Source organism: Aplysia californica, unplaced genomic scaffold (assembly GCF_000002075.1).
Source record: "Aplysia californica isolate F4 #8 unplaced genomic scaffold, AplCal3.0 scaffold00370, whole genome shotgun sequence".
Lineage (NCBI taxonomy): Eukaryota > Metazoa > Mollusca > Gastropoda > Aplysiida > Aplysiidae > Aplysia > Aplysia californica.
The window spans coordinates 474853-491256 of NW_004797640.1; the positions used below are offsets into that span (position 1 = coordinate 474853).

At 38.4% G+C, this 16404-nt stretch overlaps 1 protein-coding gene and 1 long non-coding RNA gene across 2 annotated transcripts; both read left to right on the forward strand.

Moving 5' to 3' along the window:
- The first annotated feature begins 240 nt into the window (after window positions 1-240).
- Window positions 241-14885, forward strand: LOC101856825 (proteasome subunit alpha type-3). Its single transcript, XM_005103389.3, has 10 exons — window positions 241-366; window positions 4960-5042; window positions 6055-6178; window positions 6807-6908; window positions 7555-7698; window positions 8563-8628; window positions 9608-9654; window positions 11452-11519; window positions 12517-12581; window positions 14139-14885. Exons 1-10 carry the CDS (start codon window positions 346-348, stop codon window positions 14181-14183), a joined length of 765 nt encoding a protein of 254 aa, XP_005103446.1. The 5' UTR covers window positions 241-345; the 3' UTR covers window positions 14184-14885.
- LOC106012428 lies at window positions 891-2457 on the forward strand. The gene is made up of 2 exons (XR_001185027.2): window positions 891-1140; window positions 1919-2457. It is a non-coding gene; the product is annotated as an uncharacterized LOC106012428 (long non-coding RNA).
- Window positions 14886-16404: the final 1519 nt, after the last annotated feature.

A 16404-nucleotide genomic window follows, 5' to 3' on the forward strand; every position in this document is an offset into this window, starting at 1 on the left:
CCTAAAAGTTGTCTAACCATTCGGTTTTCCTAAAAATGCAAGTATTGAAAAGATTATTAAACGTAATAATTTACTTTTTCAGTGAATGTAAAATAATATTTGACGAATATGCCATTTTTTGTGCATTAGTTTACAACACATTTGTATTGACAGAGCATATACATATATTTTCATAGTAATGTATGCTTAAAGATTGAAAAGTTAAATTATTTTCTTTTGTGAATTAACCGGAAATCGAAGACAACATTTTAATATACATGACAAAGCCGAAAGAAGACCGAAAACGAAAAGTAAGGCCCTCTAACTTTTCTAACAAGACGACCATAGCACGAAAAGAGCTGCACAATGAGTTCCATTGGAACTGGTGTAAGTAAACCTGCTTACATATAGATATCATAGATTTTAAGGAGGGCCATAAGATGTTGTTCTTTACTTGGAACCTGCTTTGTCTCTTTCTATGTGTCGATATTATTGCATGGTTGGCGTGTTGGTTGTGTGTTGTTTGTTGTTAGCAGTCAGTAAGTAGTAAGTAGAGTAGATAATAAGTAGATTCGGAAGGAGTTCCTCAGAGGGCAGGCCGACCAACAACACTCAAAAGAGGGGATACTTTGAGCGGGGTATACCCTAACCCTAACCTTAAACCTTAAAGGGAAGATTGAAGAATACCGGACCACTCGTACATTATTTATTGCGCGAGAATGTGGGGGAGGTGGTTGGGGAGGGGGTTCAGGGGGGTCTCCCCCCGACAAAATTTTAATGAATAGATCTACCGGTCCGAGATTCTCCATCGAGAGATATTAAAAACGGGAAAATTATGAATTCGTAAGGTTGAGACATAGGCAAAGTCAGTCCGCTGGTCCGGTATTCTTCAATCTTACCCCCCTAAACCCTAAGGTAGGCACTTGGATATCGGCCCGCGCGGCCCGAGATTTTCGTTCACCTGCGGCCGCCGCGTTTTGTGTCAGAAATCGGGCCCCGTGAGGGGGGTACCTATTTGTTTTGTTTCGTTTATAGTGTTCTTTTCAATTTATGGATTACTTCCGCCTATCAAATTAAAGAGGAAAGAAAGGCGCGTATTATGGCGTTTTCCACTTCGGGATCGGTTGTGTGTGTTCGGAGTTACAAGGAGTTAAAAATAAGGTAAGTTCAAGCCTTTATATTTAAAGAGTATATCTTTTTTTTTTTAGGTACTCCTCACAGTCTTTTCTTCAACCTTTTATCTCTTTTATTTGTTAATTTCAATGTTGTACGTTGAGGCATAAGCGTGTGAGCCCTAATTTAAATAGGTCACTCTCCATGAATGGGCATGACCTATTATCGATCGCGCTGCTGAGCGTGAACCGGGAGGTCATGGCGGCCATTGCGGAAAGCGAACTTAACCCACGCTAACGTGTATTGTTGGCGTTTATTACCTCTTAAACGGCATTGAAGAATGTTTTATAGTAGAAGATATGATTTATTTTAAATTTTGGAATGTAATATGTATCACTGTTGTATAATTTTTATGAATTTGAACCATGTAACAATCAGTAAGGAGTCTTGGGTGGGGGGGAGGGAAATGTAACAGCCTTGGCCTTGTTTTGTTTCTGTGTTACTGTCACTGTTAGACCATCGATTTCACGCAAGTTTTTACTTCTTTTGTGTGCTTATATTGTCTTTAAATATTTTTTCTTCTTAATTGTTTTTGTGTGTGCTTGTTATTTAAATATCTCTTTAAATTATAATGTACTTTGTCCAGTTTGTTTTAAGATAGATCTACATGTTTATTAGAAGATGTTTTTTCTCTTGTCTAGTCATCTACACCCTCCCTTTACTAGAGTTGTAGTGTGAAAATGTCAAATTTCCATCCACTGCTCACAAATGAATTTATTTACTTCATTGATGAATTCATTGCTTTGCTTTTTTTTTTTTTCCACAGCCCCTGATCACAACCTGCCACTGTTCCATTGGATTTATTGACAGCTCACCAGAATAAATCCTGACTTTAATTAAAATCCAGAAATGCTTGCGGAGTTGGTCGAATTCACAGAAAAACTTGTTTGAACAAGTTGCAAAAAAATTGAGCACTTAAGAAAGCATTTGTTGCAGACAAGGAAAAAAAATTGACATTAATTTAACAATATCAAGTTGGCAGACTGGGTGAACTAAACAATTGCCAGAAATAAAGAAAGAATAAATAAGTATCGTGACACAATTGCGTGCTTCAAAAAACATGTCATATTTCACAACTAATTGTCTTTGAAGAAGATGAACATTTAAATAAACACAATAAAAATATAATGAAAAACTTGCTGAACAAACTGAAGTAATAAAATTAGAAGAGACTATTGTTTAACTTACAGGGCAATCTCATGAGTTAAAGATGTAAAAGAGAAATCAAAGATAAAGACAGAGTAATTGATCATTTACATGACAAATTAAAACATGAAAGAAACATTCTAACAATAACATGCAAAATGAATTTAAAAAACAGTATTATCATGAATTAAGGTAGACTAAAAACACTAGTTTGCAGCAGCTGTAGACACAAATGTTAACTTTAAAAACTTCTATGCTCATCTTATTTTAGGCGACCAGCTGTTTTGTTAAAATATATTTTATTTTTTAATCAGTTTTTTTGTTAATTCTACTGATATTTGATATGTAGATGTTCCAAAAGAAAGGCCTTAAAAAGACCTTCAAAACGATACCTCAATTATTGATGTAGCTTAATTTATAAGAAAGTTATGGCAAAATATATTGACCGCAGGACGGTGCGGTCACGTTACACAACACAGTGTTACATAATATTACCCAATATTACCCACCACGATATATTTTAAAAATCTCGTCTGACTGTTATTTTGTCCTCAACATCACAAGGTTTCAGAAAATGTTTGGTTTTTGCATGTACGCAGCAGCATATTGAAGCAGCTAACATTTCCCTTGTTGTCCTTGCTGTTTCGATCACAAAAATTGCCTTTTTTTTTCTATATAGATGTTATCCCCTCGAAAAGATCTTTAAAATGCCATATCTCAAAAACGGTTCAACATAGAGCAATAACTAAGGTAGCGTTGGAATCGTGTCACTGAGCTCTTTGCATTGGTATTGTTTTTAAAGCAATTTGAAAGCTTTGAAATTTTTATCCAAGTGCCTACCTAAGGCGCTCTTTGGAAGTTGCCTTCCCATTCCATAGAATAGCCATTTTGAAACTGAATAATATGCCATGTAATTGAAATGTACAGTGTAGCCTACAGTCGAACCTGCCTTAACGGAAACCTGTGTAAAACGGAAACCTGTCTTAACGGAATCTCCCCGCTCCCCCCTTGATTTATATTCCTCTTTAATTACCTGTATAAAACGGAAACCTGTCCAACGCGGAAACGGAAAGAAAAATCCGCCCTCTTCCGATGGTTTCACCTGTCTAAGTCGGAAAATGCTTTGCCCGCTCAGCCCTGATTTGAAACAAAACTCGCAAGTTTGGTTGCGCCGGCTCTAAACTTAACGCTATGGCCTTGCCGCTGGGCGAGGAAGGGAAGTAGGGGTGCAATTTCTATGTTACCCCATCATACGAACCCTGAGCGATGCAGATGGTCAGTGTAGTGTGGTTGTGAAATCTCACGACTGCCCGTGAGAGTGCTCGAGTTGCGAGCCACTACGGAAACGTTCCTGGGTAGCCAGAAACCAGAGGTGTGAAATTTGTTTGACCAATGCCTACCGCCCTGATCGTACACCAGCTGAGAAAAGAGTTCCTCGAATCGTTGTTACATGATGGCAGTGAGGAGTGGCATTGGTTGACTGTGCTTGTTACGCCGGTTGGTGGGGCTAAGGGTGGAAGCTAAGGAGATGTTCAAATGTTTCTTTTTTTAATAGGTCAATCAGTGGTCCTATGAAAGGCAAGCACTGGTGGTAATTGAATAAGTAAGACTGTCGCATGATGTCATTATCAGACAGGATAGTAAGTGAGAGGTGTGAAGTTTTGACCACTGCTTGCTGATCGGGACTAGCGATCCTTGATCCCACCGGCTGGGCCTTTGAAACCCCCCCCTTCCATTTCCCCATAAATTCCCCTGTCTCAGACGGAATTTTTTTCTGGCTCCCTTGCGATTCCATCTTACACAGGTTCAACTGTACTGTTAACGTGAAGATTGGGGGGGGGGGGGGGTGACGCTCTTTGTAAATTGCCTTCCCATTCCATTGAATTGCCATTTTGAAAGTGATAATATGCCATGTAAATGTGAAGATTGTGTGTGTGAGTGGGGGGGGGGGGTTATTTTTGCCAGGGCAAGACCCCATGAAACCCCCGACTGGAGGAAAGCCCCCATGACCCCCCCCCCCCCCCCACTAGAGGCGAGCCCCCCTGAGACCCCCCACTAGATCTATCAGGGGCATTAGGGTTATTGGTCTTTCAATAAATCCTGAGAGATGAAAAAAATTAGAAAGTTTAGATATATAGTGAAATATAGATCTAGATTGATTCTCTATTCCGCTTTCGTGGTTGTACACTCCAGAATTTCAAAAGTGTGGAAACAGTGCGCACGGCTATTGAACGGAAACCTCACCTGTTTACAATGGAGTCTTAGAAGACGGACTTTCCCAAGATTAGATCTTCTAAACGAAACTAATGAAAAACTGAAAATTAAACTACAGTGACTTCAGGCTCCTCAATAGAACTGTGCACCCTTTAAATGATTCTGAACCACTATTAATTTTGTCAAATTCAAAAGTTAAGTGGTTCCAAAGTTTTAGGCGGCCAAAGTGACGAACTTTCACAAATATATAATATGTATAGATACATATTACATATGTACACACTTGCATTTTTTTTAAAGTAACTGTTTTGTTGTCATAGAAAAGTTCATCCTTTTTTTTCTGGTAGTGGAGTATCATCACCACTTTCATTATTATTCACTTTGCTTTTGAAAATGCACTTAGATTCTTGGGATGGTAATTTTTCCTGATTTTCATCTTTTTCACAGTATGACCTGTCTGCCTCCCAGTTCTCCCCGGACGGACGAGTGTTTCAGGTGGAATATGCCCAGAAAGCAGTAGAAAATAGCGGGTAAGGAACATTTAATTTCCGTGACTTCATTCATTTGACAGCGGGTGTGCCTGCATAGGAAACTTAATTTGTTCTTTATCTTTTTGGTAAAGGTTGTTTGGACTGGGTCCCTGTGGTCAAAGGTATATTTTTTCAGGATGTGAGATGTTTCCAGATTTTCAATAGATAATATATATTATATATATATCTGTGTGTGTAGAGACAAGTTTATGTTCTGGGTGAATTTGTCAGCGCTGGGTGACATTGTGATGTCATAATGTCATCTGATGCAAGTCGAGCCATTCAGAGCTGGTTAATGAGCCTTTGATTACATGTTTTGTTTTACCTTTAATTCTGTTTAAGTGATTTTGCAGTGGGGTTTTTGGGTTGGTTTGTTTTTTTTTTACTAAGGAATTCTAGCCTCTTTAGAAAACATTCCCCAGAAGTGGGTAGTTTGCTGGTGCTCTGGTGTGGTTTGCTTCTTCTTTCCTATCAAACATCTGTCGTCTTTATCCCCCCTCCTCCTCTTTTGTGTTTGTTACTCTCTTGTTACACCCGTAAAACTCTTACTAAAACTAAACTAAATTCCCTAAATCTATGCCTGTTTTTTACTAGACTGCAGAATATGATCTAAACCACAGCTAAAAGATGAAGAAGCACTGTCAAGAAGAGTCACTTTTTATAGCTAGGGCACCTTCTGAGACAACAAGTTTGAAAACAGATTAGAGAAATTGGAGTATCAACACAATATAAACAACCATGATTGACTGACTGCGCATGGTGTATTTCTGTCATTTTTTTGTGCTTGTCACATATTATTCACAATATGATGTTCTTATTGGTTGAAGGTATATTATGCTAAGATTGCGAGGATCAGATATTCATGACAAAGAGATGTTGTTGCAACAGTTTGATAAGATGATGTGTCTAAAAAATTGTGGTACATATTATCATTTATCTGTATTGTGCACGCCCTGTGTCTGAATACGTCGTGAGCGCCTGTGTTAATGTTTCGTCTCTGACTTCCTGACAGGACTGCTGTCGGCATCAGAGGAAAAGATGGTGTGGTGTTTGGTGTTGAGAAGCTGATCACATCCAAACTGTACGAGAGTGGAGACAATAAGAGAATATTGAACGTTGACAGACATGTTGGTGCCGTAAGTACCTACGCAGCAGGTAGACTGTTGCTTGTAACTCTTAATTGATTTAGTTTCACCAGTGCATAAATTTCACCAAAGTTGTAAGGTTCTGTAAATCTGTCTGAGATTGTCTGAATTTTAAAAAAAAAAAAAATTTTTTTGGGGGGGGGGGGTGTAATGACATGAAATAAAGATTCATGTTTATTTTGTTTCTATGTCAAGACTTTTCTTTGTTTTGTTTTGTTGTTGTTTTGTTGGGTTTGTTTGTTTTTTGGAGGGGGGGGGGGGGGGCTCTTCCATGCTAGTTTCTATGTTGGCTGTTTTTAAACACTAGAGATATTAAGTGTTACATTTGTCCTTTATGCATAATAACATTAGAATAACTGATGTTAGCTGCAATATCAGTGAAAGGAATTTCGGTACCTGCAAAATGATGTGTAAGCAGTTTTTGCTCACAAGATGAATAATTTTGAAAGCAGATTTGTTAGAGGGTTTTAAAAATGTTTTTAAAGGGTGATCATATTTTGTTGAGGTAAGTGTATTATTGTTATGGGTTGACAGTGCTGTCTTTGTCTTTGAATATTTCGCTAACAAACTTGCTGTCCATATTTTCTTTTTTTAATGGCTTCTTGCTTTTGCCTTCCAGGCTGTCGCAGGTTTGAATGCTGATGCTCGCCATCTAGTGGAGAGAGCGAGAGAGGAGGCTTCAACCTACAGACACAACTATGGTGATCCCATTCCCCTAAAGGTATTTTATGACTTGCCAACAACACAGTCTAGAGGTTTGTGCAGAGCTTGGGATATAAGGAATTTTTTTTAAGTACAACGGTTAATTTGAAAGAGGAAAAGATGTGTTAATACAGAATACAACGGGGGTTTTTTTTTGTTTACATCATATTTTCCGTTCTTTATCTGTTTGGTTTTTTTTGCTTTGTCTTCCCCCTGGCACAATGGTTAGTGCTCTTTTTGTTGGGAGCAAAAGAATGTGCTGTTATATTTCAGCTCAATTGGTTTCATGATTGGATTGGGGTTGTTCCCTTTTTTTTTTTTTAATTAGGGGGGGGGGGTAATGACATAGCCACATTTGCTCTTGGTGTGATCAACGGTAATAGGTCACGTTTCCACTTTGTGGGGGGGGGGGGTAATTTGATGTTTTCAGTCAGTGCCTACTGTCTGGTTTTCATTTTTCACAGCATGTTGTTCCAGCCCAGTTGAATGGAAAAAAGCTAATGCTTTTTGTTTTATTTTTGTCATGTTAGTAGGGGGGATTTACCGTTTTGTTTTTTTTTACAGCGACTTATTTTCATACGCTTTTTATAAAAGAATCAAACTAATCTTACGGTGCACTATGCACAATATAACCTGCCACCATTGTTGTCTTCTGTATTCCTCAGCACTTGACAGACAGGGTGTCCGGCTACGTTCATGCCCATACACTGTACAGTTACGCTCGTCCCTTTGGTGTGTGCATGATCATGGGCTCCATGGAGCAGGGAGGACCTCAGATGTACCTTGTTGAGCCCTCGGGTGTTTCCTGGGTGAGTACTCAGTTAACAAATTTGTTTCTTGTTTGGCAGATAGACGATCTCCCCTTCTTTTTTATGTTTGTTACTCTCTTGTAACACCTCTAATCTTCTGGCGCTCATATTGCCTTATGCAGTTGCGAGCGCCGTAAAACCTCTACTAAAACTAAAGACTGAAGGTATGTACTTCCGCTCCCCTTTTTCTATTTTCAGCTCACTATATAGAAAAACAACTAATATTTTCTGCTATTCATTGTATGAGACCTGTTAAATGACATTGTTGTATTGCTTGGTTCACTATCTTTGTCGTGGGGGAGGGGCATTTATGTACAAGGAGTGACCTTGCCTTAGGGTGAACGCATTTGATTCAGAAGTCAGGAAGTTGAGGGACTGATGTTATGACTCTGGAACTGGATTTTTTTATTTCTGAAAAATACATAATTCACCTTTTTTCTTCAGTCCACCCAGCTGTAAATGGACACTTAACAATAGTTTGGTATGAATATAGTGTATGATTATTTTTGTGACCTTTGCATATATATCACTGTTTGTCTCCTGAGGCATTGAGTTTGAGAAATGAAATTAACTTTCCTTTGTTAGCCATCCTTATGAGGAATATGCAAGACTAAGATTTCGTTGCCCTGTTTTTGTTCAGTTCTTTTGTAATAAATATATGTAGTCTCATTTTTTTGTCATTCACTCAAAGCTTTTGGTATGCATTTATATTTCCTTGCCAGACTTCTGGTAAATTTTCAAAAACATACTTTGAATTTTGCCTGTAGTTGATTGTTTCTTGACTCTTTATAAAGTTCTAATTCTTAGCAACAATTTTTAAGTTACAACAGTTTGATCGAACAAAACTATTTTGTTTTATTTCAGGGATACCATGGTTGCGCCATAGGAAAAGCAAAACAAAATGCCAAGACTGAAATAGAAAAATTGAAGGTAATTGTCCTCGTGTCCTATGAACTGTATTTTCTCTGTAGTAAGTTCTGAACAGTATATCTGTTAACACATTACACCCTAACTTGCCCGGGACCGCCCGGGAATTCCCTTGCGCGCTCCACCCTGACTCGCCCGGAACCGCCCCCGCCGACCTAGCGTCTTTAGAAATGAAGTCTCGCCTTGACGAGACTCTGGGGCTGAGATTTTGATTTTCATAGTTATTGCAAAAAGTTTCTTCTTTCGTTTGGTACTGAAACGAAATTTTTCGGGCCAGTAGTTTTAGTATTAGAGACGATAGAAGTGCGATCACGTTACCGAGACTTCGTAGGTGTCTCGACTTGTTGAAAAGCAACACAATTGAGTCCGAAAAAGGAAATAACGATGGATTTGAGTAAAAACAAGCATATGACAAATCAAATGACTCAGATTTTGATGAAAATGTTGTAGCAAGAGTTTGGGGGCGATTCAGATTGATCAGACGTAGAAAATCTAGAATTTAGATCTAGGGCCCGACCGCGAGGCTGAGAGTGAGAGTGACGGATTATTCGTTTTAACTTTTATTTTTTTCAGGATTTTTGGAATTTGTTTAGTATTTCTAAAATGTGTGTTTTTAAAGGCTAGTATTCATGGGAGGTGGGTTCCTTCCCCTTGCTTAGGATCTAACAATGGACTTCCCGTCCAGGCCCTTAGGGTGTAATGTGCTAATGTACGCACAAGCATGAAGTTGGATGCTTTTCCTGATATCTCAGATGTCGAAACTCTGCAGTATTTTATCTGTCATCTCTGTTATTCCTGCCATCTTTATATACATTGCAAGTTCTCTATCGTAACAATGTTTTTATTATTCTCTTTAATCATAACTCAAGTCTCTGTTAGTTCAACTGCTTTTGGTCCGTAAAACATGTGTAATCAGAATGTTCACCCTTTACTGTTTATTGGTCAGATTATCAGTTTATTAGTTACAATTTTGTCTTTTCAGATGAAGGACCTATCGATCCAAGACCTTGTGAAAGAAGTAGCAAAAATGTAAGTAGTTTCTCCTCAACATTCAACGATTCTCTACATTTCCAACTTCCATCCCTCTCTCTCAATCTTTATTCGTCCATACCTTTTTTCTTTGTTACTTTGGATCAGCTGGAGTTAGCTGTTGTCCTTTTTTACCTTTAGAGATCTGAGAAATGTTATCTTTAGAAACTAATTTTACAGAGAATATACTAGCAGTATATAGAGAATATTGTAGTAATGCAGTATTTCTACAAAAATTGTCAGAGAATTTGGCGATTTTTTTTTTCCAGTGTTCACAGAGAAGAATCTGTTTCAGGGATCTGATTCCATTTTGTCTTCAAGCTTCATATCTGCTTTTAAGACAGGTTCACAGATGGTATATGTTGCTTTTTCAATGTGCAGACAATGTTACTTGAGGTCCACACTTTTGTTGTGTCATCTTTTAACAAGAAAATATATTAACAGACCTGCCACTCATCCTGATTTAGTCGGGATATCCCGATTTTTTGCCCCAAATCTCAAGCATCCCGATTTTCTCGATTTCGATCGCGCGTCTCCCGATTTTTTGTCCCAGTCTACTGTTGTGCCAGATTTCTCTGAAACATACTGTGCCTTCTTCTTTATCGCAGGAAGCACCCGTTGAACTTTTTGTCAGTATGAACTTGAAGCATTATTTTCCTAAATCTCGATGCCGGATTTAGTAGTTGACTATCCCCAAGTTCTGTTTGATCTTTGCCCGCACTCAGAACTCTCCGATGATAGCCTGATAACTCTTTCAATTTGGGACGTACAAACAATCGATAAAATTCGTAGTTCGGCTGTTACTTTCAAAACAAGCCTTGTCCGAGGTCTGGTAACTGCGCGTTCTCATCAAACACTTGGACGAGCGAGAGTCTTTCTAACCCTTACACAACTAACTGTGCTGACAAGACTAACATACGGCCGTTGTCGTTTCTTTGGTCTGAAGGCATATGAGGGATAAGAGATTTATTGGTACATTTGGTCGGTCTGCCGCCGTCGTTATCCTAGAAGTAGAACGACTGTCGCTCATCCGAGTGTTTTGTGTGAACGCGCATTAGTTGGACCCGTCAGTAAAATTGTTTCAATTGCGCGCTCGCTTCACGTGACATGACTTCGCCGTGTGAGTTCTGCGTGTTGGGGACTGTCCGTTGACGGGATCAACTTTAGTTCATGCACACTGGTTGAAATGTCTATCGGGACTTATTGGTTGGGGGGTGGGGGGTGTTGTTACACATCTGGACTAGGAGTGCTTGACGTGATACTTCAAGATTTACAAAAAATAATGATGACGCAGGCATGCGAACACACTCACACACACACTCACACACACACGCAACAAACAAACACACACAGACGGCATATAGGCCTATTTATTTATGTACACCCCTGAACAATTTTTAAGTCAGCTTGGCAGTCGCCTTGGTGATTTGCTGTTGATCCCGATTTTTTTCACCAAATCCCGATATTTCCCCACTGAGATCCTGATTTTGAGGTTTCATAGAGTGGCAGGTGTGAGTACAGTTCTCAAAAGTTTTTTGTTTTTGTGGAAAAAAAATATTCCACAGCACTCGAGTAGAGACTTCCACTTTTCAACAAAATAGGATTATCTGAATGTTTTTGTAGTTAATGGTTTGATGATGACACAAGTCGTTGATTCTGTTTTGTTTTTATTGCTCCTCTGAAATTTCTGTCTTTCTTGTGTTTTTCTCAAGGATGGTATGACAATGATTGTCTCTGGGTATTTGTTGTTACTTCACCTACAAGTTAAGATTGAGATGACTTCATGCTGTGTTTCAGAATCTACATCGTGCATGATGAAGTCAAGGACAAATCTTTCGAACTGGAGCTCAGCTGGGTGGGAGAAGGTAAGTTGGTTTTATTTATCTTCGTTTCTTGTTTTCAACAGCTTATCATACTCATTAGAACCATCAGAAAAAGACAATTGAGATTCTTTGGCCATGCAAATAAATCAAATGGAACCAGAGAAACTGCTGCTGTGTGGAAAGATAAAGGGGAAGACAAACAACAGCATACACAGATGGCCTGAACAACTTTGCAGCGAAAAGCACAAGGAGAAAAACAGAGATCTAATCAAGAAGACAGGCAACAGAAAGGAATGGGGTACCGTGATCTTCAATGTCTGCTCTAGACCTGACACCTGAAGATGAAGCCTGTACTCATAAAGTCTGTTTTAGTGACCCGTGTATGGAATCACTTGTGCTTGTTATACGAGTTGTCAGCTGTTTTACCATTTATTTTTCTCACTAGTCTGTGTCCTTGCTGGGTTTTTCATGTTTGAATATTCTTTTCTCACTATATGCTTTTGAGGGTGTGTGGGTATTTACATAGAAAAATGAGTTAAGTACTGTGATCGATTTGAAACTCACTTGCACTATTGGTGTTTTGGGGGCATTTCTAAAGGCTTTTTTTAAAATACTTTTCACTCTGTCAAATATAAGACAGTATTCTATTTCAAAATATTTGTTCAAAAATGGTATGGCTATTACGTAATATAATAGATTAAGGAATCTGTTGATACAGCAAATATTGTTTTTCTGTAAACGCCCCGCTACAATGCAAGGAATAAATCTCTAAATTGCCCAAAAGTATTTTGTCAACTGCTATGGCACGGTTGAGTATGAACTTGCTCTACTGCCAGAAGTGAGGGTTTGAATGTGATTTAGATCATTGTAAGTTACCTTGTCCTCCCTGAATTATTTTTCTTGCCAACACAGTGTCCTTATTTGTGACCAAGTACTTTTCCTTCTAAATGAATTATTACAATATGCCCTGTTGAACAATTATGTTGAATTAATTAATTGTAATCATTGTAATATGTTTCTTTCTTTATCTTTTCTACAGTTACTGGAGGTAAACATGAACTGGTGCCCCCTGAGGTATTCATAGAGGCTGAGAAGTATGCCAAGGTGAGTGCAGTTGTGCCAAGTTCTTGCCTTTTCTCTTCTTCTTTTTATTTATTTTTTTTCGTTAACCGTTCCCTGGGAGATGAGGGGCTGTTTGTTTGTTTTTAGAAGGGGAAGAGGTGTATATGTCTGTTTACTTTTGCCTAAAGCCCTAAATGGCTATTGTATCAGTTATCCTTTTTATTCTTTGAATTGTAACATTCGTCGTGGACAGAGGGTCTTGCTTATAACAGGATTCCAACTATAGCAGGGTTTTAAGAAATCCCAGAGTTCAAATTCCTTTAATGTCTACTTTTTAAAAAGTTCTGAAATAGCAGGCAATTAGACAGACATCCTTGACAGTGGTCCCACCAACCACAAAATCCTATGAAAAAACAAATGAACAAAACAGCAGAAAAAAGCAAAGGAAGGAAAATAACATCAGAAATGGCGAATTGCAACTGCATGGCCCTTAGTGAGTCTTAGAAGTTGATTGTGTACACATTTTATGATGTGTCAACCATGTGTGAAGGGGGTGGAGGGGGAAAGCTGGTTACACTTTGGTGTTGCTGAAACAAATCCAGTCAATGACTTAGTGTGGCCATGGTCTGGCTCTGCTTCATCATATTGTCTCCCCTTGGGGTTGTGAAAATTGTAAGTTTGCAACACTAGAAACAGGAATGATGTGGTTGAATAAAAATAGGCATATGGTTCTAGATCTTCTGCATATATTATGTCTGTGTGTGTGTGTGTTCCTTTTCCTAACTGTGGTAACTATTCAGTTATGAATAATTGTTAGGAAATTATTGTTATCTAAGCATCTCAAATCATGTGAAGTCAACTTCCATGAGGCTAGAAATAAAGATACGGTACTAGAAAAAGGAAAGATAGCGATGAGCAGAGCATAGAAAATTACTGAAAAAGAAAGGGGCAATAACCGATAAATCAGTAGTAAGAATCTATCCTGTTGGTAATGTATGTAAAAAAAAATTATCCCATTCTTTTATCATTAGCATTGTAACAGTGTAGTAAACCGACATCTGTAACGGGATTTTGCTTTAACACGGATATCATGGCAATCCTGTTGTACCCGGGGCTCACTATATGAATGTGGGATACAGGATGGTCGTGCTTGGTTGGCGTATGCTCTGGTGTGGTTTGCTCCTTTTTTGTCTTCTATCAAACATCTATCGTCCTTATTTCACCTTCTCTTTTGTGTTTGTTTCTCTCTGGTAACACCTAATATTTGGCACTTATATGACCTTCTTTGGCACTTATATGACCTTATTGTGTTGCAAGTGCTGTAAAACTTTACTAAAACTAAGAGAAGTATGGTAAATCTCCATTCTTTGGGTATGGTCATGGAAGCACTGAAGTATAGATTATGTATTGTTTTTGGTGACTTTATTAAATCTCAATGAATTTGTCTGGTAGTCAAAATTTTTCTCATCTGTTTTGCCTTCGTTTTGTATTATTGTGAGAAATCTAAATGAAGTGGATAAAACGTTTGAAATTTGCTGCTAAAATGGTTTAGACAGGGCTTGAATTTCATTAATGTTTTTCTTTTTCATCTGTCTTCAGGAGGCATTGGAAGAATCTGATGACTCTGATGAGGAAGACTTGTAACGACTGTACATAGACTCATCTACATAAAAGCTCTCCGCAGTTTTTGTATGAAAGAGAAGAGAGGATCCACCAAATTCTCTGTTTGTCAGTGTTACTGCATGTGAAATTTGTGCTTGATTGAGAGAAAGATTGCTGTTTGTGGATTTGGTACAAGGTTGTTGGTTTTTTGTGATTAATAAATGGATTTGTCACTTAAAACTGATACACATATTTTTGTCTTTATCAAATTTCATTTAATTAAGTTTTCATGTTGGAGTGTTTATTTTCTCTCACATTTTCTTACTTCTCCATTTTCGCTCACACAATTACTCTACTTTATAGTGTTTCTGTTTTTAGTTTAATAAGTAAACATTCAGGGAAATTTTGTACCAGTTTGGGTTGGAAAACACAAGGGTTATGTGTGTCTGAGAGATATGAACAAAATGATAAATAAATTGTTCTCTGCTTCAGACTTTAAAAATGTGAACATATATTTTGAATTGGAGTAGAGGAGCAAAGCATAGTGGATTGGAGACCCAGCAGCAAGTTCTGCTAACAATAATGGGGATGTGTTTTCACTGTTAAAGATGGGCTCAGTTTTCATGATATTGTCTCTTTTCATCATAATGATCGTCATGTGGATATGTGAGGCATACGAGAGGCTGTGTAAGTCAACTGGCTGCTATGGTTTGTTTTAATAAAGATGGTCATTGATGTTGCTGAAGTTTGTTTTTTATTCATTTATTGTATTTTCCTAGTTGTTATATGTGTAAAGTGTGAAGAGTTGAGCATGCTACAAGGTTGTTCTGTGCTATCTATCTCTCATTCATCTAATTGGTCTTTTTTTTTTTTTTTTACATAACATCTGCCTTTGCTGTTTTTGACACAAGAATCAATTGATTGTGTGATTTCTGTGCCCTTCAGTTTTGTTGTTTGTAGCCTTACTGTGAAGTCTGCTTAAACCAAGACTTGCGAGATGCCGAACTTTCTTTGGTTTAGAGAAGTCACTGAAATAGGAGAATAAAACTCTAGGATTGTACTGTCAAACCTCGCCACCCTTGGGACAGGCATGAAATGAAGTTGGCAGAACAGTAGGGCTGGCGGTTCAACTTCAACGGGGTTTCTCTGTTGTATGGCCCAGACTGCCCAAGGGCAAGGAACATGATTCTGCTTTATGGTCTGTATTTGAAAAGTGTCCTTTTCTTGGATATAACATGTGCATGCACATGTATTCAGAGCTGAGAGTCTTCTCTTTGCTTTCTCTATTTTTATGTCTCTCTGGTGGGAGAAAGATTATCAAGTAACCAACCAGTGGGTGCTGTGCAGTGTGTACCTTTGATGTTGTTGCTCTCTTGTAACATCTCTGTGGGCGGTTGGCGGGCACTCTGGTATGGTTTGCTCCTTCTTTACTATCAAACATCTATCGTCCTTATCTCCCCTTCTTCTTTTTTATGTTTGTTACTCCCTTGTAACACCTCTAATCTTCTGGCGCTCATATGACCTTGTGGGGTTGCGAGCGCCGTAAAACCTGTACTAAAACTAAACGAACACCTCTAATCTTCGGCACTTATAGTTATACATTGTATGACCTTTTTGTGTTGCCAGTGCAGTGAAACTCTTACTAAAACTATCCTCCCCAGATTCCATTGGAAGAGCAGGACTTGGTTGGTGGTTGGCCGGTGCTCTGGTGTGGTTTGCACCTTCTTTTCAATGAAACTTCTATCATCCTTATATCTCCTTTAATTTTTTCATGAGACTGTGGGTTTGGGGGTTCGAGCCCCGGCTCGATTCAATGTTGTCCTTGGGGAAAGGCATGTTACACAAATTTCCCTCATGGCTCGGTCGTTTTTGAGATGGACTGTAAAATAGGAGGTCCCGCCTCTTAAATAATCTAATAGTGTTGATAGGGGGTGTTAAACCTATACCATTTCACCATTTTCACCTTCTTTTTTTTAGGATGCCTTATCTGTATGTTACTATCTGAATCTAGTAAACCTCTATATCTTCAGATCTTATATATTATGACCTAATTGTGTTTCAAGTGGCGTAGAATGAAACACATAATTTCCTAGTGTTGTTACAGCGTCCCAACAGGAAAAACAGAATCGAATCTCCAATACCAAATTTCGATTGCCATGCCTAAATTAAGGCCGAGACAGGCATTGTCTATTGAAACAGCAGAAGCAAAGTGTGAACAAAACGACGGTCAAATACTGTCGAAATTATCCAGAACGGCCAATCA